The 25858-nt window shown below is 35.9% G+C and overlaps 6 protein-coding genes across 11 annotated transcripts in view; 2 read left to right on the top strand and 4 right to left on the bottom strand.

Annotated features, from left to right (window-relative positions):
- Positions 1-4374: 4374 nt before the first annotated feature.
- LOC104736397 (pectin acetylesterase 9) lies at positions 4375-8879 on the top strand. Of its 4 annotated transcripts, none has more exons than XM_010456367.3 (13): positions 4375-4881; positions 5166-5248; positions 6060-6189; positions 6730-6809; positions 6920-7006; positions 7194-7318; positions 7406-7466; positions 7536-7595; positions 7689-7766; positions 7853-7958; positions 8048-8196; positions 8314-8442; positions 8616-8879. In XM_010456367.3, the coding sequence occupies exons 1-13, from the start codon at positions 4734-4736 to the stop codon at positions 8694-8696; spliced, it is 1317 nt and encodes a 438-aa protein (XP_010454669.1). In that variant the 5' UTR covers positions 4375-4733; the 3' UTR covers positions 8697-8879. The 4 variants fall into 4 exon arrangements, with proteins under 4 accessions (XP_010454669.1, XP_019090677.1, XP_087337559.1 ...); XM_019235132.2 differs by having other exon boundaries at positions 4385-4881; positions 8314-8459; XM_087481433.1 differs by having other exon boundaries at positions 4396-4881; positions 6940-7006.
- A 105-nt stretch (positions 8880-8984) lies between these two features.
- On the bottom strand, positions 8985-10871 carry LOC104736398 (tubulin beta-8 chain). The gene is made up of 3 exons (XM_010456368.3): positions 10381-10871; positions 9996-10265; positions 8985-9901 (listed from the first exon to the last, which is right to left on the bottom strand). Exons 1-3 carry the CDS (start codon positions 10772-10774, stop codon positions 9216-9218), a joined length of 1350 nt encoding a protein of 449 aa, XP_010454670.1. The 5' UTR covers positions 10775-10871; the 3' UTR covers positions 8985-9215.
- Positions 10872-12635: 1764 nt separating this feature from the next.
- LOC104738132 (uncharacterized) lies at positions 12636-15523 on the bottom strand. The gene is made up of 7 exons (XM_010458358.3): positions 15491-15523; positions 15222-15395; positions 14021-14628; positions 13734-13926; positions 13577-13641; positions 13275-13485; positions 12636-13174 (listed from the first exon to the last, which is right to left on the bottom strand). Exons 1-7 carry the CDS (start codon positions 15521-15523, stop codon positions 12809-12811), a joined length of 1650 nt encoding a protein of 549 aa, XP_010456660.1. The 3' UTR covers positions 12636-12808.
- Positions 15524-17202: 1679 nt separating this feature from the next.
- On the bottom strand, positions 17203-19862 carry LOC104736395 (putative amino acid permease 7). 2 transcript variants are annotated; one of them, XR_015578800.1, is made up of 7 exons: positions 19638-19862; positions 19286-19522; positions 18986-19079; positions 18684-18904; positions 18399-18532; positions 17985-18217; positions 17203-17754 (listed from the first exon to the last, which is right to left on the bottom strand). XR_015578800.1 is itself a non-coding variant. In XM_010456365.3 (7 exons), the coding sequence occupies exons 1-7, from the start codon at positions 19717-19719 to the stop codon at positions 17347-17349; spliced, it is 1404 nt and encodes a 467-aa protein (XP_010454667.1). In that variant the 5' UTR covers positions 19720-19862; the 3' UTR covers positions 17203-17346. The 2 variants fall into 2 exon arrangements, 1 of the variants encoding a protein (XP_010454667.1); XM_010456365.3 differs by having other exon boundaries at positions 17985-18212.
- Positions 19863-20230: 368 nt separating this feature from the next.
- LOC104736396 (putative amino acid permease 7) lies at positions 20231-22886 on the bottom strand. 2 transcript variants are annotated; one of them, XR_015577932.1, is made up of 7 exons: positions 22624-22866; positions 22281-22517; positions 21919-22012; positions 21572-21792; positions 21265-21398; positions 20929-21161; positions 20231-20712 (listed from the first exon to the last, which is right to left on the bottom strand). XR_015577932.1 is itself a non-coding variant. In XM_010456366.3 (7 exons), exons 1-7 carry the CDS (start codon positions 22703-22705, stop codon positions 20305-20307), a joined length of 1404 nt encoding a protein of 467 aa, XP_010454668.1. In that variant the 5' UTR covers positions 22706-22886; the 3' UTR covers positions 20231-20304. The 2 variants fall into 2 exon arrangements, 1 of the variants encoding a protein (XP_010454668.1); XM_010456366.3 differs by having other exon boundaries at positions 20929-21156; positions 22624-22886.
- A 1881-nt stretch (positions 22887-24767) lies between these two features.
- LOC104736393 (DUF724 domain-containing protein 10-like) overlaps positions 24768-25858 on the top strand; it is a 3432-nt gene continuing 2341 nt past the window's right edge. The window contains exon 1 of the mRNA XM_010456363.3: positions 24768-25858. This exon is cut by the window's right edge and continues 293 nt beyond it. Coding sequence (XP_010454665.2) covers positions 25702-25858 — 157 coding nt within the window. The 5' untranslated portion in view covers positions 24768-25701.

Raw genomic sequence — 25858 nt, 5'->3', positions numbered from 1 at the left:
TTGTCAGGATGGAAGGGTCGTGTATTGAGCTTAGCTGGGCGTATCACTTTGACGAAGTCGGTGCTGTCCTCTGTCCCGGTTCATACGATGAGCATTGTCTTGTTGCCTAAGTCCACTTTGTCACGGTTGGATGCTTTATCGAGGGCCATTATTTGGGGGAGCACTGTGGAGAAGAAAAAACAGCATCTGGTGGTCTGGAAGAAGGTTTGTTCCCCGAAGCATGATGGTGGTTTGGGTGTTAAATGCTCTGAAACGATGAACAAAGCTTTAATTGCTAAGATTGGTTGGCGTATAATGCATGATCGTGTGAGTCTGTGGGCTCGAGTGCTTCGGTGTAAGTATAAGGTTGGTACTTATCCAGACATTACTTGGACTAAAGCTAAGGGCACCTGGTCTTCCACTTGGAGGAGTGTGGGATTGGGGTTGAGAGATGTGGTGTTTCCAGGGTTGCGGTGGGTTCTGGGAGATGGTACATCAATGAAATTCTGGACAGATACTTGGTTGTGTGAGGAACCGGTTGTGAATGGGAGAGTGGGAGATATTTCGGAGGACCAGATGGAATTATCAGTGTGTGATCTTTGGTTGGATGGTCAAGGATGGGACATGTCTCGTATCATGCAGTTTATCTCCCCTTTAGAAAAATTACGATTGGGGGCGGTAGCGGTAGATTTGATCATTGGTGCTAGGGATAGAGTGGCGTGGGGAGTAACTCCGGATGGGCTCTTCACGGTGCATTCTGCTTATTGTGCTTTATTAAAACAGAATGAACCAAGGGTGAATATGGGGAGTTTCTTTGGGAGAGTTTGGAGATCCACTCTTCCTGAACGGGTTCGAGTCTTCTTCTGGTTGGTATCGAACCAAGTGATCATGACTAATGCGGAGCGGTTACGGCGTCATTTAAGTGATACCGGGGTTTGTCAAGTATGCAAAGGGGGGGAAGAAACAATTCTTCATGTTTTGCCGGATTGTCCTGCTATGTCAGGACTTTGGAGCCGGTTTTTATTGCCAAGTAAGAGAGGACTGTTCTTTAGTCAGTCGTTGTTTTAATGGATTTTTGGGAATTTGGGGGATATGGAGATGCGCTTTGGTGTCCCTTGGGCTACAATATTTGGTATGGCGGTATGGTGGGGGTGGAAATGGAGGTGTGGGAATGTCTTTGGTGAGAATGGAAAATGTCGGGACATAGTACAATTTATTAAGGATAAAGCTAGGGAAGTGTTTCAGGCGCATTTGGCGGTAGGCAAGGGCACTCAGGGGAAGGTGCAGGTAGTGAAACAGATTGCTTGGACCCCTCCTCAGGCTGATTGGGTTAAGCTTAACACGGACGGAGCATCTCGGGGAAACCCGGGGTTGGCTGCAGCTGCGGGAGTCGCACGGGATAGTGAGGGGCGATGGTTATATGGCTTTGTTCTAAAAATTGGGTTCTGTTCAGCGCTGTTGGCGGAGTTATGGGGTATATACTATGGGTTGGTCTTTGCTTGGGAAAGAGGAGAGTCACAGGTGGAGTTAGAGGTGGACTCAGAGATGGTGTTGGGTTTTTTGAAGAATGGGATTAGTACTACTCATCTCTTGTCATTCCTTGTACGTATGCGCTATGACTTACTTTCGAAGGACTGGATAGTCCGGATATCTCATGTATATAGGGAAGCGAACCGCTTGACGGATGGTTTGGCTAACTATGCATTTAATCAACTGTTAGGATTATTCTCGTTTGAGGATTGTCCGGCTTGTGTTCATTCTATTTTATTAGAGGATTATGTTGGGTCTGCGTACCCTCGTCATATGCGTGTTTAACAGTTTTTTTTTCCAATAAAGTAAGGAGACATTTGTCTCCTTGTGCACACCATAAAAAAATAATTCCATTTGACCAAAAAAAAAAGTTAATCATTTCATATCCCAAAAAATTATTAAAAAAATATATATTATCAATGCTTTCAAAACCTACTATAAAGCTAAGAACACAAAATATTACCTATCATTAAAGTTTGAACTTGCTAACCAAGAAATCTATTAACTGCTAACATTTATCACATTCCTCTACATATCACTATAAATAGATCAAAGTCTTTTCATCTCATCTCACATCTTACTAAACCAAAATCGCTTTGCTTTAACATTTTATCTCAATTTTTATTAAAATCTTCTTATAATTATCATAGTTATCATTTGTTTTTTTTTTAAAGATTTATAGTTAAAACCTCTCATATTTTCAAGATATCTTTTTTTAAGATTTACAGTTAAAACCTCTCATATTTTCAAGATATCAATGTATGAATTAAATTTATATAATTTGTAACTCATTTATTAGCTTTCTATTTTTTTTTATAATTTATATGATTTATACAATTTGGAAGAAAAAACAAATTGTTTTTTTTTTAATTCTTTTTGCTTTCTTTTTTTGGCAATTTCATTTCTTTTTGTTTTGTTTTAAAGGTATCTTGGATTGAAACTTATATTTCTGAAATTTCAAATATGAGAAATATTCAAACTTTATTAAGATTTCTAAGTATTATAAATATTTAAACTTTATAAGAAGCGCCAATCTTATAAAATATTAATGGTTACAATCTTAATAAATATTATACTAACTCAATCTAATATTTATAATATAAAATAATAAATATTAAAAATTAAGATGATATAATGCGAGTTAAATGGGTAAAACATCATTTCATTATTTTGTTAACACTATCGATATTAGAGAAATAGACATATCTAATTAAATTGATTAAATTAATATTATGTAAAAAAAAAATTATATTGTGGTATTATATGGTTTTGAACCATAAAATTAATAATTATTATACAATTATAACATATTTAACAAATAAAAACAACTTATAATTCTTATGTTTTAATTAGCCCCGCTAGTTAAACGATAAGAAAGAAGTGTTATTCTTGATTTTATTGATTCACATTTGGAAGGCGAAACCAAAACTTGAGAATATTATCCTCATCAAAGTTTCTTCATTAATCAAAATTGTATTTAGGTAGATAAATTTTTGATAGCTTCACTTGAAAGGCAAACAAAAAAAACATATGCACTTGGTGAACGAGGACCGTTAGGATCAAACCAAATCATCATCATGGCTAAGGCTAACAACTATAACTAACTATCAAACTTTTCTTTCTTCATATGATTATGAATACGAAAGTTGTAGTTAGGTTGATGAATAAAACACATTTGATTAGGTAACGAGTGTGCGTAAATAAATGTAATTATATATCATTTATATTCCTAACCTATTTTGTTCTTTAAAGAGAGAGATTAATAAGAAGGTCCGGTGAACCTAAACCAATAGACACCTAAGAGAGATTAATAAGAAGGTTGATTTCGATTCTAATAATCCATCAGCGGGTGACCCACCACCCATCAAGACCCATCTCCATACTTAGGATTATTTTTAAAATACAATGCATTTTTTATATATAAAAAAAAGGTAATATTAGTAACTATCACTAGACTGAAAAAAAATTGAGAAAATACTACTGACTCATAAAATTTTGGAAACTACTATTTTTCAGTGATGTGAAAAATCAAAACTGCCTTCAAACAAAAGACAAAAGATGTATCAACATACTTTATTCAATGAAAAAATACGTCATTTAATAAAAATAGCATCTTATAGGAAAACTATAAATGTATTACTTAGAGGAATCATGTGTTTTTGACACAAAAGTCATGTATTTCGAAAAAAGTTGTTGTATATTTGAACCCAAAAAGAAAAAAAGGGTATTATAGAGAAGATGAACGCAAATATATTGTATAGTTTGACTACTATTTGGTCAAATGGTAACTTCTTAATTTCTTTCTAGAATTGTGCTATCTCGTACATATACCAAAAAAAAAAAAAAAGGTATTATTATCTTATAATTTTTATTGGTTCTACTCTACTCCCTATGGTGTCTATTCTTCAGATAAACTTAACTCTCTTTGTGAAACTTATAAGTTGCAACATGTGACTGTCACTGAAATTGGATTTTAATACAACTTACAGAAAGAGAAATCTTACAAAACCAGAACTGATAAGTCTGAATGGTTTGACCATAGTAAACTTAAATTCTGATAGTGGAACTTAGGAAATGAATTCATTTCAGTAGAATAGGGTTAGAAAAAAGTTTTTCACATCAATTGTTTAAGTCCAAAAATTTAATCTTTATTAAAATTTCCTTTGATTCAAGAAGATATCATGTGGACTTTAGCTTTAGTAAGAACAAAAAAAAAAGCATAATGACATTATTTTTTTGGTCAGATATGTTTCTCTTTACACACATACACATGAAAAATAAGTGAGTCTCTCTCTCCATGTGGGGAAGTATATGTATATACAAATGCATTTATGTATATAAGATATGAGATGATAATAACAAAGAGATTTCTCACAAGTAACAATCAATCTTTTTCATACAAAGGAAAACAATCTCTAAGATAACAAAAGCCTCTTTGTGCCTATCAAAATCAAAATCTCTCTCTTTCTCTTACCTCTTCTCGCCCACTTGGTTCTCCAAATTACTTTCCACAAAACTCTTTATTATATATCTATAAATATACAAAACGTTTCCATTTCCCTCTTAAATCTCCAAGTCAAATTATTCCTTTCCTCTCGTTGATGATACTAATTACTAAGATAACGAAATCAAAGGCATAGAACTCGACGACATTGTTTTTTTCATCCCCAAGTCTCTCCTTCATTCACCATTGAAGCAGCCTCAAAAAAAAAAAGTTAAAAAGAATGAAGAAAACGACGCGGCTTCTCGATCTAACGGCGGCTATGATTCTTCTCCTCCTCTACGTGGCTTTTTCTCTGCCACTCGTTTCCGGCGACCCTGGCCGGCGCGTTAGTATGACACTGGTTCGAGACGCCGCTGCTCTTGGTGCTTGTATGTCCTCCTCCTTCCTTCTTTTTGTCCTAAATCTACTTTTGTTTCTTTTTTTTTTTGGTTAAACAATGATGTTTTCTTGAATTTATTGGACTGGAAAAAGAAAAATTGATTGATAATATAAGTTCTCTATAAGTTTTTATCAGTTTTGTAGCTGAGTTCACTAAAGGTTACTAACCGCATGTCACGCAACATCATCAAACATAATTACATAAACCAGTCTATTATCTATCATTACTTACGTTGAATTTTCATATTTTAACCTTTTTTTGTTTTTTTTGTAGTTTGCTTGGATGGGAGCTTACCGGCGTATCATTTAGACAGAGGGTTTGGTGCTGGATCAAACAATTGGCTTTTGCAGTTTGAGGTAATTAAATTGTTATTACATTTACTCTTAAGTCTCTCTAAGTAATGATTAACAAAATGTTTAAAAATTAAACACAAAACGGTTGTTATTCTTAAAAATGATTGCGCTTATAGAATAATAAATGAACATATGTTCATATATTTTATAATCATTTTCTGCGCATAAATATCGGTTAGTGAATTTGTTAGTCTCTTTGTTTTTAATTGGTCCTGCATAGTCAAAGTATTGCTGTTGTAACCAACTCCATGAGTAGGCAAAATAATTGAATCCAGCTAGCCTATGTATGAATCAATATATTTTCCTGTGCGTTAATTAATCTACGAAATATTAATCAATGAAGTTCTTAAAATAAATAGTGATAACGATATGAAGTCAATTACTATTACTTCTCATAATAGTATAATACTATGCATTAACTATTTCGATGCATCACATAATTAAATTTTAAATTTTGACCAGCTGTAGTACTTGATTTCTAGTAATGTACACACTTAAGAATACCCGAATCCACCACAAAAATTACGAGTTAATTCGAGATCAAAAACTTCTAATTACGGCGCCGTTTTAGGAACTTTAGAGCATTATCGTGTCTCGAGCTAGTTGGATCGTGTCTCACGCCTTTCACTTTATGACGCGCATTTACTACAAACATTCTCGTCATAGTTCTTTTCTACTAAACAGAACCACATTTATTTTTATTTAGTCAAACACTTATTTGTCTATAAAGTACTGTATGTTTCAATTCAAGATTGTTTGAATAGTAGCTATTTTACAAGTAAATTATTAATATAAAAAATAAGAACTGTTATAGGGAGGAGGATGGTGCAATGATATAGCATCGTGCGTGGAAAGAGCAAAGACCCGTCGAGGCTCCACACGTTATATGGGCAAGACAGTCGTCTTCTCCGGAATCTTGAGCAACAACGCCTCTCAAAATCCAGGTCATTATTCTTTCTTAATACGAATCCATGCAATATCATCATCATTATGTATAAAAATGCAACCTATTTAAATTTATTAATGGAACATGTTTGCTTGTGGTCTGGTCTCTCTTTCACGTGATGGTTCAAATGTTTCTGTTAACAATTCGTCTTTTTTTCAATAAAATAATTCGTTAGAAATAATCATTTTGGCTCTATCTCTTTCTATTAATTTAATTATGGCTTTCTTCTACTTCTCCATACTTGCTTCTTTTTTTTTTGTCTTTGTCCCCCTTCCTTTACGAACACACGCTAACGAAGTATCGATCTATCTCAAACCCATGTCAATTACACATTTATCCTACCTTTCTCGAGTTAGGTATCTAATTCAAGGGAGGTTAAACTGTCATTGTGCATATCTTGACATGTGAAGTCCAGTTTTGGTCTGTCTTGAGTCAAAAACTTGCTTTGGCTTTATTAGAACATCGTTCACACACAATACGTCATACACCACATTGGTTGTTGGACTTTGGACTTGAAAGAAAAAGTTATGTAATTCAGATTTTTACAATTGGAACAAAGTGAGGCTGAGGTACTGTGACGGAGCTTCATTTGCGGGAGATTCACAACATGGCAACGGGGTAAAACCGCTTTTAACCACTTTGTTTTCTTTAACCGCTTTTAATAACCGGAAATGATCTGGTTAATGATTTTTTTTCTTACTGATTTTAACCAATTGAATGAATGACAGACGTCACTGCTTTATTTCAGAGGACAACGAATATGGAATGCCATAATTCTTGACCTTCTTCCCAAAGGTTTATCAAAAGCCCGCAAGGTAAAAATTCTTCTTTTATACGGTTTGGTTTGGTATTTGGTTTAGTTACATTTCTCGAATCAATTGTTTTTTAATAATAACCATCAGTCAAGTATGTATGATATGATCTCTAGCTAGTTTAAATTAGCCTTACTGATTTGAATTTATACTAAACCAGTCAATTCCATGAAAATTAACCGGTACGCAGGCTCTTCTGACCGGTTGTTCAGCTGGTGGTTTGTCTACGTTTTTGCACTGTGACAATTTCACGAGCTATTTGCCCAAAAACGCAAGCGTTAAGTGCATGAGCGACGCTGGATTCTTCCTTGACGCGTAAGTTTGTCTACAATCAAAATGCTTTTGATGATCTAATTTTGTTTTGGTTTACCAACAAATATACGGTTCATCTTGGTTTAACAGAATCGATGTAGCAGCAAACCGGACAATGAGATCTTTTTACAAACAGCTTGTGTCTCTACAGGTACTAAAAAAATTCTCAACTGCCCATAAGTTTATAACTTTTCTTACATTTGTGGATCAAACTTTACAGGGTATACAAAAAAACCTCGATCCAACTTGCACACACGCATTTTATCCTGAACCATCTCTGGTACAATCACAAATCTTTAAATACATTTTGAACTATTTCTTACAGTATTAAATATAAATATCTAAATTATTCATTTGTAAATTCTTTTTGTAGTGTTTTTTCCCGCAATACATATTACGATTTATCGAAACGCCATTTTTCATCTTAAATTCAGCCTACGACGTATTCCAGGTATGTTTTTCGTTAATTATAATATCGGTTCAATTTTGTTTAAACCGGCAGTTTGGTACGTCTAACCATTTGTTTTAATAAATCAGTTTCATCATGGATTGGTTCCACCTTCTGCTGATCGAACCGGGCGTTGGAACCGTTGTAAGCTTAATGTGACATCATGTAATCCACACCAGCTCGATGCACTCCAAGGTTTGAAACCTCAATTGATTCGGTTCAAGTGACAAAACCGGCAAAAAAATAAAATAACTTGAACCGACATTCCGGTTTTGTTTTCGCAGGGTTTAGGAAAGATATGTTGGGAGCTTTGATGAACTTCTTCAGAAATTCTAGTAGAGGAGGAATGTTTATAAACTCATGCTTCGATCATTGTCAAAGTGCTCTAGAGGAGACTTGGCTCTCTCCTACTTCACCGAGAATCCACGATAAGGTATAATTATAAACCGGAATTTCACTTTCAATCGTTTTCAATTTCCGGTTTAAAATGGTTTAAAACGATTTAAAATTGTTTAAAACGGTTTATAACCGGATTCGGTTTGAGTTTCAGACAATTGCTGAGACGGTCGGAGATTGGTATTTTGGGAGAGGTGAAGAAGCAAAAGAAATTGATTGCCCATATCCATGTGATAAAACATGTCATAATCTCATTCCAGCAGCTTCTGCAACAGATTTTTTGGTAAATCTTGATATTTGGTAACTATTCAATTACAGTTTACTATAGACTATAGTCAATTACATTTTCTCCAAAAGTTTTACGTATTTTTTTTACGCATTACTTACTTGTAAAGGTTCGATTAAATCCCCAATTGAGTTGTGTAGTTATATATGTTTTTCTTTTTGTTATTCAAGGCTTCTAATGCTCCAGGCCATAACTATCGCGGTACACAGTTTACTCTTCTTCTTCTTCTTATCAACTTTTTTGGTTCGTAGTTTAGTATAACTTATAATCTTCTTTTGGAGATGATTTTGTTATGTAGCATCGAAACCAGAACAAAGAGACCAACTCTCATTTTGTTTTGGTTATGTTTGTATAATCAGAGAACCTTAAGTCAAAGGCTCAAAGCCAAGTTGATCTAGATGATCTTATATATTGATTTTAGAAGTTGAAGTTAATCCAAGATTGCAGTGGTGAAATATGTCCAAATGTGACATATAACTCAATAACTACAATACTTCATAGCGATAATGGCGTAAATAATACGGTAATGCAAACAGAGGGAATCACAAACGTTTGAAGGAAATCACTAACAAACAATGTCTCAAATCCAAGCACCCGAAAAGACTTATATAAACATATATTTACCTAGTCCTTAGACCTAAAATCACAATCACACATAGCCAAATGCCAATACAAGATAAAAGCAAGATTGGAAAAGAAAAGAGAAAACCAAGCCAAAGATACTAAAGTCACACAAACAAATTAAGAAAAAAAAGGGAGAGAAGCTGTTGTTATTGCTCCTCCTGCACTTCCTCTTCATCTTCTTCATACTCATAACCTTCTTCCTCATCTGCTGTTGCGTCTTGGTACTGCTGATACTCCGACACCAAATCGTTCATGTTGCTCTCGGCCTCTGTGAACTCCATCTCATCCATTCCTTCACCAGTGTACCAATGCAAGAAAGCTTTCCTTCTGAACATGGCTGTGAATTGTTCACTCACACGCCTGAACATCTCCTGGATCGATGTCGAGTTCCCGATGAATGTAGATGCCATTTTCAAACCCGTTGGTGGGATGTCACAGACGGTTGATTTCACGTTGTTTGGGATCCACTCAACGAAGTAGGATGAGTTCTTGTTCTGAACGTTGATCATCTGCTCGTCCACTTCTTTAGTGCTCATTTTTCCTCTGAACATGGCTGATGCGGTTAAGTACCTGCCGTGTCGTGGGTCAGCTGCACACATCATGTTCTTCGAATCCCACATCTGTTGAGTCAGCTCAGGGACGGTTAACGCTCTGTACTGCTGTGATCCACGAGATGTCAACGGTGCAAACCCGACCATGAAGAAGTGGAGACGAGGGAATGGGATTAAGTTCACTGCAAGCTTTCGCAGGTCAGAGTTTAACTGACCCGGGAAACGTAGGCAGCAAGTGACACCACTCATCGTTGCAGAGATGAGGTGGTTCAAGTCTCCAACTGAACAATAAGACATGTCATATATGCATCGACAACAATTTCAACTCCTAATCAATTATATATATAACTACAAAAAGGAGAAGAAGAGGCTTACAGCTAGGAGTGGTGAGTTTAAGAGTTCTGAAACAAATATCATAAAGAGCTTCATTGTCAAGAACCATACACTCATCTGCATTCTCAACGAGCTGATGAACAGAGAGAGTTGCATTGTAAGGCTCAACAACAGTGTCAGACACTTTCGGAGATGGGAAGACTGAAAACGTCAGCATCATCCGGTCAGGATACTCTTCCCTTATCTTTGAAATCAACAACGTTCCCATTCCAGATCCTGTTCCTCCTCCCAACGAGTGACACACTTGGAACCCTACACATCATTCATCATTCACATCATCATCAACCACACACGATTCATAAGTCATAACTATATATACATGTCACACAATTCCATGAAATGGGCCTTTAATGGGCCGAATTCAAACCTTGCAAGCAGTCACAGTTCTCAGCTTCTTTACGGACGACATCGAGAACAGAATCGATAAGCTCAGCACCTTCCGTGTAATGTCCTTTAGCCCAATTGTTACCGGCGCCGGATTGACCGAAGACGAAGTTATCAGGACGGAAGATCTGACCGTACGGACCGGATCTGACACTATCCATAGTCCCTGGCTCCAGATCCATCAAGACGGCACGTGGGACGAACCTCCCGCAACTTGCTTCGTTGTAGTAGACATTGACTCGTTCGAGTTGCAAATCGTTCTCTCCTTGGTACCTTCCGGTGGAATCGATACCGTGCTCGGCGCAAACTACTTCCCAGAACTTAGCTCCGATCTGGTTTCCACATTGACCACCTTGAATGTGAAGAATCTCACGCATCTTCGATTGCTTAAGCTAAGTAGAGGAGACTACAAATTTGAGAGAAAGAGAGAGAGAGAGAGAATTTGAACGGTTACGACTTGCGAAGAAATGAAGAAGACGAAGTGGTTGGTTTTTATACTGCGTTCATTAACGGAGACGTGCCGGTTCTAACTGTATCGGTATACGTAAACCGTACCAGACTTAACCAGAAAACCAATTATTTGAACTTTCACAATACTTTACTTTACTTTTATTCAATTTTTCAATCCATATGATATAATTATTTGGATTTTGGGGTTAGTGAAATAGGATTTTTATGAATATTAATTCTTAACTAATTGAACTTAACCGCGAAACCGAAGCCAAAACCAAAGTTAATCCCCGGTAGATTGAAAACCGGTAACGTTGGTTTGTCTTCTTTATTGCCGCCACGAATGACGGAGGTAAGTAACGGCTGTTAAGTCCGTTGGTCCACTACATAAATACTCCACTCTGCAAATAATTGTGGTTTTTTTTTTTTTTTTTTTTTAAAGCAAGAAAACATTCGGTATATTTTTTGTCAGTTTGTGGACAAAAAAGGGGTTAAATTCTACTACAAAAAAAAGAAACGAACAAATCAAACAGTGTACTTCTTTATTTACCTTTTTGTAATATGGCTTGTTTTCAAATATAAATATTGAACAACTAAATTTTGATATTTTTACTACTTCCTCAAACATATAATAAAAACATTGAAATATTTCTTTCCTTTTTTGTTTGGGGTGCATTAAACTAAAAACAAACATCTGAATTATCGGATTTGAAAGAATAAAAAGAAAAAAAAAACAGTACAGAAGTACAGATGGGCACAGAGTGGGATCATCAGGTATTTAAGTAAAGTCTTACGCGCTACGTGATGCATGTGAAGACTGAACCATTGAAGATAACAAAAGGCTGCGAGATCTGAACAATTCTCTACTTTTGTTTTAATTCTTGCACATGAAACGAACCGTGACAGACACGTGATACCAACGGCCGGAAAAATCACGTGACTCAGATTCATTACTGGCCGATGTAAATCTGATTAGCGAATAATAGATAAATTGATCAATAGTCTGATAATTTAGAGACTTGAGAGTTTGATAAGATTTACAAATTGGCGACACAATAATTCAGAAATAGGACTTAGTTAAAAATATATATTACAAAAGATTAGATGTGCAAGTAGAGTTTTCGGCTTTAAAATTTACCTTTATTATAACTTTTTTGTTTGTTTGTCAAACACCTTTATTATAACTAAAACAAACATAATTAAGGTGTTACTTTGCTTGACGGCAGTCTAGTTTGTGTGGATGTATTTAATAGCTTGAGCTTTATATATATATTATTATTGTAATCATACAGTATTGTAGTGCGATGGGTGGGTCTAAATCTGAACAGTAACGTGCAAATCACTCTATGATCAACTAGTAATATTTTTTAAAAAAAAACAGGTAAATTTGGGACCTACGTGACATGAAATTTAGAGAGAAAAAGACAGCAAAAACAAAATTATTGTGGCCTATATCGGAAGCAATGTATCAAATCTCGAAGAAACGTATTTATTAGTCTCAAAGTTACACGAGCAACTTGTGGTGGGATCAGTGAGTAGTAGTAGCCATCAAGTATTCAATAACCACCATCAACTTCATAACCAACCATATCTTATCTACGCTTGACATTTTGGGATTGAAAGGTGATGGTTGTTGTTTACCAAATTTAAACTAATTTCAAACTCACATTTTTGGCTGGTGGTTTAGGCACTTAGCTCATTATTCTTTTTGACAATTGATGCATAGATTCTTGTTACAAGATACTAATCATGAAATCTAGAGTGAGTTTCAAGTCACAAATTCGAAGCTAGAAAATTTTATGAAGTTTATTTTCCGTTTTGAGTTTTCGTGTTAATATCCTAAAGTTGGAACATATGTCTCTAGTCATCTACAACAACATCGAACCGGATTTTAAACAAGTTGAAGCCGGTACGTTATACGTGTATATATTTGGTTTTCTCTACACAAAGCTAAAAAATACTCAAGAACCGGTTTGATTCTGCTTGCTCCAGTACTTCATCTCCCACTGTAGGATTCTCGTAGTCGTACTCTGTTTCCTCTTCACAACCGAGTAAAGCGATGCCGGGTCATACGGAGGCGGCATGGTACACGGACCAGAGTCCGCAGGGTGCTTCACAAGTGATTCCGTCATGAACTTCCGCTCGTTCCCACTCCTCGGGCATGCCATTGTCTCCGAGCAAATCTCCACGGCATTCCGGGGAATCTCAGGTTTAAACAGGAGGAGTTTCGAGTATTCGGTTATAAGATGGTACATGTAATCATACACATAGTCCATCTTGAGTTCTTGTTGAATAAAATCGCTCGCCGCCTTTCCCATATCCTGTGCCTGCGTTGATATTTGCGTTTTCATCATATACTAACGAGGTACCAATTGATGAAGACCAAGACCATCACAAAAGAAGCTCCCATGTGGATTAAACAAGTACCTTTTGAACGTGAGTGTTGCCCCAATCAACGGCGAACTTGATGGAGCGGCACTTGTCCTGCTCCCTAACGGGCCAATAATGGTGAGCTGGAAGCAGGCCTCGTGTGAAGAAATCATAATAATGAGGTTTCACCAGCAGAGTCACAGAGTCGCATGCCAAAATGTACTTCTCGCTCACCGACCACGCAGAACCTTCTATATATATCTTGTACCTGTTACATAAAGCCATAAACATCACCTTATTTCAACTTTGCATAACATAAACGTATGATTATAATTGAAGTCTACAAAAAATTACACTACCTGTGATGGCATTGGCTCGCTAAGTCTGATTGCTTGTAACCTTCCTTCGATTCTTTGATCCAGTCCTACACGATAAAATCCAAATGCACACATCACAGTTAGAAAAAACTGTTGTAAAATTTGCAGGTGTAACCAGCAGAATCTTGAAAATTATTACCTGAGCATACAAACGAGCGTTCCACTCGTGTTCTTCAGAGACATTACATTTCATGAGATCTTGTCGTGTCTCTGCGACCACTGGATTCCCTTTCCAGTAAGCATAAGGCTCTCTGTTTATCCAAGTCCTCCTCTCGTTCCCTTCTCTTAGTTCCTTCAACAAACTCTCCCACGGCTTTATATTCACCTCCGCCCTACAAAATTACATCGGTTTGACTGATCAATTCAAAACTATTGGGGTGTAAATCGAGAAAACTTTAAAAATTCAAGGGTGCTTTGTTTTATTACCATCCCCAGAAGGACCAATCAGGAAACACAATATCAAGCGTCTCTTCATTCCCACAGTACCGAAAAAGCGGCGGAGGCGACGGCGCGTTAACTCCGGCGAACTCCGCAGCTCTAACGACCGGCCAGTCAACGCAGTCAAACATGAGCTCGAGATCTGGAATCTTCCCAGGGTACTTCCTTAGAAGCTGTAAGAATCCCCAGATTGTGAACACGTCCCTCGTCTGAAACGCGTCTTGAAACTTCTCCACGTAAACCTTCCCGCCAACGATCGCTAGCCGGAAGTTTGCCGTCTTCTTGGCTCCCTCCAGTGCTTCCCTCGTGATCCCTGTCTTCGCCCATGGACGGAGATCCTCGTGGATCCAACGGAAGTAATCGGGACACGTGGCGGTCGGAGGGTGGTTTGGATCGTCGTCTCCGAAGCTCGTCGTCGTCGGGTATTTGTTTCTCGGGCATGTACTCGCGGTGGTGGTTTCGTTGGCGGAGCAGTGTAGTGTGAACTCGGGTTTAGGGTTTTGTGTAATTACGGTTGTTGGTGGAGGGTATTTTGGGGATATCGTATGGGTTTGGGTTTTAGTCTTTGGCGACGCCGTCACGGCTTCTGTCAGAACCTAAAAGCGTGAAAACGAGTTGCATAGTTTAGCGCCAAACTGAACCGAACCGAATCAAAATTCATCAATCGAACTAACTATATTCAAACAAACTAAACCAACCAAAAAATTAATAAAACTTAATATACTTTTCATTAAACATAAAAAACTAAAAAATCAAATAATAACTTATTAAACTTTCGTATATCATATATGTTTCGTCCAAAGTTCGAATCGATTGGAATATTTAATTCGAGTTCTAAACAACGAAACTAAACCGGAACCAAAACCCGGTTAAACATCCCTATTTTTTTTTTTAAAACCCCAAAACCTTTAACCGGAAAGTCTCCTCAATATGCCTAATTTGCCTACTTGTGAGCAGTAGCGGGAGACAGCTAATCGAACTGAAAAAAAAAAGTCATACATGGGTCCAAATAGTGGAACACGTGTCGTGTTCTGCCTAATTCGCCGACAACACCAACCAACCAACAACAATAAAAAATTCTCTCACGTGAGAAAAGGCACAAAACTCAAACCCATAAAGAAGACACAAAACAGCGAAGAATTAGATTTGAGAAGAAACGACAAGTGGAGTGTCGTTTCGGGTGACTGACGGTAGGGTCGAGGAGGAGGCGCGTGGAGATAAACGCACCGACGGCTAGGAGGATGACGAGGGAGAATAGGGCGTATGATCTGTTGGGAGATATTCCTAAACCGGACTTGATAAAAGGAGACCAGACTGCGTCTGTGAAATGACGACAATGCCCTCCCGACGACCCGTTCTTGGACTAGTTTAGTTAGTTGACCAACATTAATTTATATAGTCGTACCTACACTACTTTGATTAGGTTTTTTAGGCATTCTTAGATTAACTACGTTAGACCCGGGCAATATCGCAGTATGTTTTTCTATCCATTTTTAAATGTATTTAATGTTAAAAAAATATGTTTTTTCTCCTATAACTTGTTGTGAAAGATATATTGGTCTAGTTTAATTTTGAGATATTTTTTTTGTAGTTTAAAATTTAATCATCTATAATTATATATAGTTTTGTTTGGTTGTAAACTCGTCAAATCATGTTCACAATAATCAATATTGCCTTTGAAAATTTGTCACCCTAATAAGCCTCTTTTCATTTTTTTTTTGGTTTTAAGTGGAGCTGTCCATTTAAACACATTTTTGTGGATGGTAATAATTTGTTCTATTAGATCCCCTAATTTCCTATATTACACACCACCAAAAGGGGCTTTGTTCTTTTCTAATATTGACCGTCAAATGTGATTTTTAAATATTTGAACAGAACTACAGTTGGAAAAACCTACAAGGCTAAGAAATACATATTTATCTAAATAAAAACCTAAAGGTAGGGTGAATTGTTAAGCCGCATTGGTTCAACTCCTTTCTTAAAATCCTTGATTTTTATCGAAAGCAAAACTATGTCAGAGTGCACATTCTTACATAAAACATGTCCTCCACAAGTGAGAGGGAAGTTATCTTCAATTATATTTAGATAGGTCCACGTTTAGTTGAACTAATCAAATTAAAATCCTCGGAGCTACGGTCAGTATATTGATGAATAGAAGCACATGCTACTAATTCAAAGTAGAAGATCTAAAACTCACACGTATGTAGAGAATTCTGCAAGTTAGTATTACAGTTACAAGACCTTAGCTACATACAATATTATCTACCTTCTTCGTTTCTCTTATCTCTTAACAAGATGAGAAGAGATGAATTGATCATGGCTTATACAAATAGATTCCAAGTAAACATATGTATAATGTTCCACACAATTGACATTTATCAAGAGCTTTCTATCTCCTATCATAAAAGCAGTTCAATTGTAGAAGATGTGACTGACTCATGAAATAACCTGTAAACGAGAAAGTGGAATTTGTCATTAAAAAACTTGCCTTATAGTGTTAGTAAATTGTCTTTGCTTCTGCCATGGCCCACAGGAGGGAGTAATCAGGTCCAATATCAGTGCAATGAACCTGGAAAAACTGCGAGATTGAATACTAAAAGCTGCGAGTTCTTTTCAGATTGAATACTAAAAGCTGCGAGTTCTTTTCTTTTTTTATTCATTGTCTTTGACATTCATTTGAAGAACAAAAAATTATAGGACGATTAGTGTATTCGAGTGATTCTTGGATGAATTCTTAAAGCCTTGAGAAAAAAATGTTGATTGTAAATCTTTTGGTCGAAGAGTTTTTGTTACGAATAAGAAATATGGAGATATTATATTCTCAAGATGTACCACCATCCACGAGTACATGACTTTCGTAAATGTCACCTTAAACAGTTTTAGTATTCAGAAGAGTCAAAGTTTGTTCCTTCGTTTTATGTGAAATATTTTTTTGATCAACCTTAGTTTTTTTTTTTCTATTATCAATAGAGTCTTTCCCAGATTAAGCGAGAGATTTTTATATCGTAAAACACATGTCCGTTTGACGACATCATATTGACATTTGAACTCATTGATCTCTTGTGCCGTTTACTTCAAGCCACTTGCTCTGTTTCTTTTCACGACATCATTTTTTTTTCATCATTCTTAGCCAAACAAGAGCAAAATCAGAGAGTTCTTTAGAGTTGGTGTATTAAAAATTTAACTTTGTATATTAAATGCTAATTAGTTACATGGAGTTTGTATCTTTCAGTTATAACTGTTCACATTTATTTACCAATTAAATAGTAGGAAGATCTCTCATGCCTATATCACAAAGCCAACTTATTGGCTAATCATCCAAATTTTGCTCCCACAAGTCCATAAATGGACCCAACAAGACACAAGAGACAGACAAACAAGCAAACGAAGCTAACACCTCTAAGAAGAAGCCATGGCCGCGTCCAACTTTGTATCTTCTTCTGCATTATACACATCTCCACAGGAAAATAAACTGCCAAAGGCCAAAATCCAATTGCCCCCAACACTCCTAATACTTCATTGAAGTAGGGAAACATCACTGCCACTCCCGTTGTGATCACCACATATATCGTTCTCAGACACATCCTCATTGGATTAAATTTCATCGTTCCTCCTCGTAACATTGGAAGTTTGAAGTCGTAGAATCGGGCAATGAACTTGTTTTGTGGGTATTTCTCAGTTAGGCATCTCTCCATAGCCGCGAAAATGGGTTGACTGTAGACCTAAAAATGGCATTTTATATGTTATAAACGTGAAAATGATTTTAATTCTCGATTGTTTGTTTGCATTTGAACATGTTATATCAAATCAAATCTAATGTATTGGTATTCTAAACATATATTCTTGTATTGTTAATTGTAAATTCAGTCAAAACATATATGTATACATCTCCACATTCTGAAATGTGGTTTGGTACGCATGTGAAGGAAAACATGGACGTTTTGTAGAATACCTGGTATCCACCAACTAAGTGAAGAACAATGCAAGCGTTGGCCAAATCGACGAGCCAGAATGGCTCATAGAATCCGAAACCGGTCAAGAGATTTCCCGGGGTGGAATCTCCAAAGGCCGCATAGCCTAAACATCCGCAACAGAAGAAGAAGAATGTTTGGATGAATACCGCAACCGTCGAGGCTTTCTTCATCGTTTGCTTCTCTGCCGGTGGTGATCTCAATGTGTCCTGTCCTTAATTTTCATTCAACCCACATAAAAAATATAGGTTTTTGATCAGCAAACTATGTCAACCCATGCTCTTGTGATTTAACGTACAATTTTTAATCTTTTTTGGAGTAGTTAATGTTTTAATTTTTCTTACTTAGTATCATAATGATACTATCATTATGTGCATAAAAGGTAACTTATTTACCTGAATCTCAAGAAGTATGATCGAGAAAGGATATGAAAATGCAATGTTCCCAAGAGCTTGGAACACTAACCATACTTTTGCACCTCTGTTTTCTGCTGGACTTCCTCTTACACTTCCCTCAATTTGTCGTTTTTCTCCATTTGAATGAAACATTAAAATATTCAATTGTCTTACATCTCAAAATCTATTGATAATTTGATATTAAGTGAAGTCGACTGAGTATCAAAAGCAAAAAAAAAAAAAAAAACAATCTAAATATGAGAGATGAGTATATTGTCTCTATACCTATGATTTTGCCAAGGGCAAGGCCGATGCCAATCAAGGAGTAAGCAAAAGACATAATTGCAGCGACAACAGAGAGCCATAGCATGTTGTGGAAATTAGGGATTTGTGACATAAAGATCTGAACTAAACCAAACAATAGCATAAAGTAGTTGTTGTTGTCTCCATATGAACATGTTGCATTGTGTCCTTCTCTATGATAACAATTCGATTTCATAATTGCTCTGTAAAGAAATGGAAGAAACTCTACATATCAACTAAAAATCCAAAGAAAAAAAAAGAAATAACAGTTTAAATATGTTTACCTAATGGATGTAGCTGTAACAATGGTATAAGCAATGCAAAAGCCCATAAGGTTAATGTATACAACAGCCCCACATACGATTTCATTCTTCTTCCCTGCAAATTAAACTAACCATCTTGATTAACAAATTAAAATATAACTATAATAATAATGAAAAATCCAAATTATAAATAACACAATATTTAGTCGTTTCCCATTGCATGTATTCAAATTATTGATCTTCAAAACATATTTTTTTTCATTAGATGGACAGCTCTAGCTAGTACGCTAGTTGAATCAGAATATGGGTTTTGAAGTTGACCTAAATACACTTGAACGGCTTGAGCGTAAGAATTAAGTCGAAGGGGGCCGTTGTCAGGATCGGGGTAACGGTAGCAATCGGAAAGAAGAAAAGCAGAGAGAAGTGTGACTCCCGCGAAGGCTATAAGCGCGACCGGACCAGCTATCCAGCCGAGCTCTGCCGTGGCCCAAGCCAACGACAACACTCCTGCTCCTATCACTCCTGTTATTATATGTGTCACAGCCGTCCATAACGTTCCTATTTTTTTTTAATTCAAGGAAACACAACGTGACTATTATTAACTAGCAACTAAATATATATATATATATATATATAATACTCTGTTTAATTATATGATTACTAAAGGGTTTACCTGTTCTTGTAGAAACTGAATCACGAAGTTGAGTTTCGGTTGGTGTTATAACTTGAGACTTGGCATCTTCTTTGATGTCCATTATTATTTTGGATGACGAAGATGAAGATGTTTAGTAGGTTTACGTATATATATTTATAGGGAAGACGAAATGAATACGTTTAATCTTCTTGGGGAAAGAAACTTTGCTTGAATGAAATGAAAGACAGATGGTTGTCCACTACTACTATTGTAATTTACGTGTACTTATTTATAGTACTCGTGTTTCATGCGAATAACATAAGATATTTTTTTCGATGGTCGCATTTACCCATTGGTCATTGATTGGAATGGATGAAACTAATTTAACAGTTGGGTGGTCTATTTCTTTTTTTTTTTTGTTTTTTTGCTTAGAATGCAAAAAGGAATATGTGTTTGCCATACTACTTTAAATTCTGTCCATCCACAATAACTTTATTATCCACTTTTTTATTTTAAGGATGGATTTCTCTAATATTCTGTTTCTTAGGTATATAATTCTATCGGTCTGTTCGTAAATGGCATTCTCATCTCAGCATGTGTTATTATTACGTCAACCAGAGAAATAATACAAATACGTTAACCATCACTTATTTATTGAATAGGTTATTATTTGTTTATAATGAGTATATCAAAATAAGTTGGTTAGTCATCTAGATTTCGCTCGGACAAGTCCATGGATCGATCCAACAAGAGCCAGGAAAGAGACGAGCAAGCAAACAAAGCTGAAAAGTCGAAGAAGAAGCCAAGGTCGCGTCCAAACACGGATCTTCCTCTGCAGTATACACATCTCCACAGGGAAATATACAGCCAAAGGCCAAAAGCCAAGTGCCCCCAACACTCCAAGTACTTCATTGAAGTATGGAAACAACATCGCTATTCCCGTTATGATCACCACATACGTTGTTCTCAGACACATCCTCATTGGATTCACTCTCACCATTCCTCCTCGTAACATTGGCCATTTTAAGCTGTAGAATCTGGCGACGAACTTGTTTTGTGGGTATTTTTCGGTTAGCCATCTCTCCATAGCCGCGTAAATTGGTTGACTGTACACCTACAATGGTATTATATATGTTAAAAATATTAAAATGTTTTTTAAAAAAAATTTGGTTTACAAATATTTTCTTTTTTCTTTCTAGTATATTAAAAATTGTGCATGGTTTGCTTTCTAAGCTGTGATTACGCATGTAAACAAAAAAAATATAGAAATTGACGTTTGAAACACTAGATGTGTTGGTTAGATTGGACCAGGGGTTTGTACGTACGATACCTGATATCCACCTACTAAATGAAGAACAATGCAAGCGTTGGCGAAATCGACGAGCCAGAATGGCTCATAGAATCCGAAACCGGTCAAGAGATTTCCCGGGGTGGAATCTCCAAAGGCCGCGTACCCAAAACATCCACAACAAAGGTAGAAGAATGTTGTGATGATTACCGCAGCCATAGAGGCTTTCTTCATCGTTTGCTTCTCTGCCGGTGGGGATTTCAATGTGTCCTGTCCTTGATTAGCAATTTAGCAGACTATTATGCTCTTGTGATTTAATGTAGTTAATGTTTTTATTGTCTTACTTAGCATCAGTTTGTATGAAGGTAAATCATCTACCTGAATCTCAAGAAGTATTGTTGAGAAAGGATATGAAAAGGCAATGTTCCCAAGAGCTTGGAACACTAACCATACTTTTGCACCTCTGTTTTCTGCTGGACTTCCCTTTACGCTTCCCTCAATTTGTCGTTTTTCTTCATTTCAGAAACAAAACAAAATATTCAATCATTTTCTATCTAAAAATCAATTAATGACAATAAAAGGAGTTAATTACCTTATCAACACTTAAAACTCTTAATGATTGGTTAGTATCACAAGTAACAAAGCAATATTAATCTATATAAAAGATCATATGGCTTATCTTTACCTATGATTTTGTCAAAGGCGAGGCCGAGGCCAATGGAGGAGTAAGCAAAAGACATAATCGCAGCGACAATAGAGAGCCACAACATGTTGTGGAAATTAGGTATTTGTGACATAAAGATCTGAAGCAAACCAAACAAAAGCATGAAGTAGTTGTTGTTGTCTCCATATGAACATGTTGCACTGTGTCCTTCTCTATGATAACAATTCGATCTCATAATCGCTCTGTAACGAAATGGAAGACCCTCAACATATCAATATTATTTCACCCAAAAGAAAAGATATATCAATATTGTAAATCACAACATTTCTAAGAGATTAAAAAAATGTGTAGGTTTAACATTATGTTACCTAATGCAAGTAGCTGTCACAATGGTATAAGCAATGCCACAACCAAACAGGGTAATGTATACAAAAAACCCACATACCATCTGATTCTTCTTTCCTGCAAATCAAATTTACTAACTGAATAAAATAAATCAATTTTAAATATATATATATATATATATATATTTGTAGTAACCAAAAATGTAATCATAAATGGTCAGGACTCATTTTTTGTCAAAAAAAAAAAAGGTCAGGACTCATTCTAGACTACTACTATACCACTCGACCAACACCATCAGACCAATCAAACAATCTATATATGTTTAAAACTAGTTTACTTTGTGTGTGACTGTGAATGATATCAGAATATGAGATCTGAAGTTAACCTAAATACAAATTAACGGCTTGAGAGTAAGAATTTAGGCGGAGGGAACCGGTTTCAGGATCGGGGTAACGGTAGCAATCGGAAAGAAGAACAGCAGAGAGAAGTGTGACTCCGGCGAAAGCTATAAGCGCGGCCGGACCAGCGATCCAGCCGAGCTCCGACATGGCCCAAGCCAACGACAACACTCCTGCTCCTATCACTCCTGTTATTATATGTGCCACCGCCGTCCATAACGTTCCTTTTTATAAAAAAAAATTAAGAAAACACAAGGTAACTATTAGCGACTAAATACACATTTAATTGCTAATTAATGCTCATGATTATGATACTTTACGGTTATATACCTGTTCTTGTAGAAACTGAATCATGAAGTTGAAGTTCGGTTCGTCTCATAACTCGAGACTCGTCAACTTCTTTAGTGTCCATATTTTTTTCTCAGACTTTTGTTTGTTATGGAAGATGAAGATAAGTAAAGTATGGTACTTATGTTATGTGTGAAGATACATAGTATTTTATGTTATGTGCAGCTGGTTATGTATGTATTTATGCGAGAAAAGGACATGGAAATATGTTATCTTCTCGAGAGTAGAATTATCGTGAACAAGACGACATATATAATTTGTCATTTACCATTATTATTGGTTGATAAAATGGATGGTCACGAGTCATTATTGATTGGAATGGTTTGACTTTCCTTTCTTCAATCAACATCCCAACTTTTCATTAACCAAATAACAATTACACATTGTCTATATTCGGTAGGTTTAATCTCTAATTAATATGTGAAATATCAAGCATAACTCTTTGTTAGTCTATATAGGTCGCACCATTACTTTCTCGATTTTGATGTGTGAACAACAATTTAGCTTCGCTTTATATTTCTCTTTCAAACAGTAACTAGTAATTTAAAATGACATCTTTTTTAGAAAAGAGATAATGTTCACTACTGTCTTGTTTGTATAACAATTGCGGATGAATAATCTATTTGATGAGACGTATAAACTATAAACTTATTATTATTTTTTTTGAATAAAATATAAAATTTATTCGAAAAAAGCGTTTTACATCAACCTTTGTTTAAAATCTTTGGTCAAGCAGTATGTCTATCTAAATTACATTACATAACAGAGGGATATATTGTTGTTAGCCACATTGCCATTGCTGCTTCGTATTTTCCTTTACTGCGAGTATAGATGGAGAGTAATCTGTCTCGTATTGTCCGGTCAAGTTGAGTAAGCAGAAGCGGAGCAGGGATTGGTGTTTCGCCGTGTCTCCTCCTGTTTCGTTCCCTCCAAAGAGTATGGATGGTGGCTTGGAAAGCGAAGCGCACTAGGTACAAGGTAACAGAGTTCAATGCCGCATCAGATATGAGAGCAAGATTATCCTCCCAAGTAGTTGAGAACCTACTTGTAAGGACTATAAACTTATTGTGCAAAAGAGTGAGTTTTTCTCACGAGAAATTGTCATTTAGAAAAAAAAAATACATCACGAGATTAAAAAAAAAAAAAAAACTAAAAAATCTCCTAGACTAAAATAAAATCTATAGATTGTTTGGAAATGAACCATATAAAATTGTTGATCTATATCCTCTTAGTTGAGACTAAAAAATAATAATATACATATCAAGATGAGGAATCAAAATTGTATAAGTTAACAGTTGACAAAGATGATTTGAAATCGTTTTGTCTGAGGGAGGGAAACTGAATTTTTATTCTTTTATAGTTGTAAGTTGAGATTTTTGCTACATCAAAGAATTTTGTTCTTCTCAAATCTCAATTTTGTAGATTTTGACAATCACTTAACGGTGCAACTGACGTAGATTGTTTTTCATCCTAATTTTGCGTTGTCAAGATAAAGTTCAATATATTTTTAATTCTTTAAAGTTCAATATTTTATCTTGGTCAGTCTTTTATTTTCTCCAATTGAAGATTTTATTGATATAAACAGTACACAACAACCGAGCAAAAAAACCCACAAAACATACGACAATTTACAGCGACTAAAGAAAGTCCAACTGGCCCAACATTGCATCACTTACAGAAGAAGATTGGATCGAATTAAAATATCTCAAGACACATGTCAACAATAAAGACACATGTAACGTGAGGAGACTAAAATTTTTCCGTCATCATCCTTCGCCGTTGAAGCCATCGATTCCGCCGGAGAATGAAACTAACGTCGACTGAAGATCGAAGATAGATTCTTTTGTGTTTCTCCGACAATTGCAAAACAGAAGTGAAGATCTAATACGGATCCATTAATCTCAAAAGAGAAAAAGATCTCCGATTAATCCACCTCTGTTGACTAAAAACCAATCGAAGCTTAAACATAAAAGTACAACTAAAGGCAATAGTAATAAGCTGAAAAAAGAGCTTTGAATCTTCAACTGAAATTGCAAATCGCCTAATCTTTATCCGTAAACTTCAAACCCAAAGGATAGGTTGGAATTAAACCCTTATGAGCAGAGATGCCACTGTTACGCACTAACACACATATCCGATGAGATTTTAACTAAAAACAATCAACGGTCTAAACGAAACCGTGATAAAAAAAAAACAAAAGAAAAAGCAAACCGACATGCCGGAGAAGAGAGAAGGCAAAAAAACAAAAATAAACCGAACTAAGTCGGGTTGAAACCTTAAGCTAGCCATCACCGCTGTATGAGCCGAAGATGCTAGACAAGAACCGACCATGCACTGCTGTGAAAGCCAATCCATGTTGGGCAAAAGCCGGATATCACACCGGACGGCAAGCCAAACACCGCCGTTAAAGAAATCGGACGATGTTGGAAACGAAAGTCAGCCACCACTGTTAGAGAAACCAGATGATGCTGGATGAAAAGCCAAAAAAAGATTTGGACGGCAAATCAAACGGGAAAAACTTCCTCTCTCTTTGAAAGATTTTTAGAGGGAGAAAAAAGAGAGAAGCCTTCCCTTGAGTTTTATCTTTGTCAGTCTATAGTTAGGATTATTATTTGCAAATTTACGAAACGTTCTACCTTTTTTGTTTTGTGTGTGGTCAATATATTGATTCTTTACATACTTATTTGCCAATATCAAAATTTTAACTTCATTGTGTAGGTAAAATATATAATTCTAAATGCATCAATTGTTTAATTTACATTTAAAAAGTGAAGTTTAAAGAATATACAAACAGATGTTCTTTAAAATGTTCTTTCAATTTTCAGCAAAAAATGGTTTATCGTATATAGTTTTTTTTTTAAAATGTTTTTTTTTTTTTTGTTTGTTTTAAAAACATCTTTGGATATTTTTTCGAAAACGCACAAAACTATTTAAAAAAAAAAGTAAATAAAAAATACATTTTTCCTTGCAGTTAACGCACGAGTGCCGTCTTCTTCAGTTTTAAGGGTTTCTGTCTAACAAAGTTTCGATTTTTTCCTTTTTACAGTGAGTAAATCAATCATGGAGAAACAGTTTCCGAGTGAAAAGCTATCACTGATAGAAGGTTGTGAAGTCGAAATCTCTTACAAAAACAATGGCACTGAAAGCGTTTGGTACAAAGCCATTATCGAAGCAAAACCGCTCAGAGAACTCTGTGTTCTGTTCCTTAAGGATGACT

The sequence above is a fragment of the Camelina sativa genome, chromosome 13 (genome assembly GCF_030686135.1).
Source record: "Camelina sativa cultivar CO46 ecotype springtype chromosome 13, ASM3068613v1".
NCBI lineage: Eukaryota > Viridiplantae > Streptophyta > Magnoliopsida > Brassicales > Brassicaceae > Camelina > Camelina sativa.
Note: the sequence above shows the minus strand (reverse complement) of the source record. Positions and strands in the feature narration are given on the sequence as shown.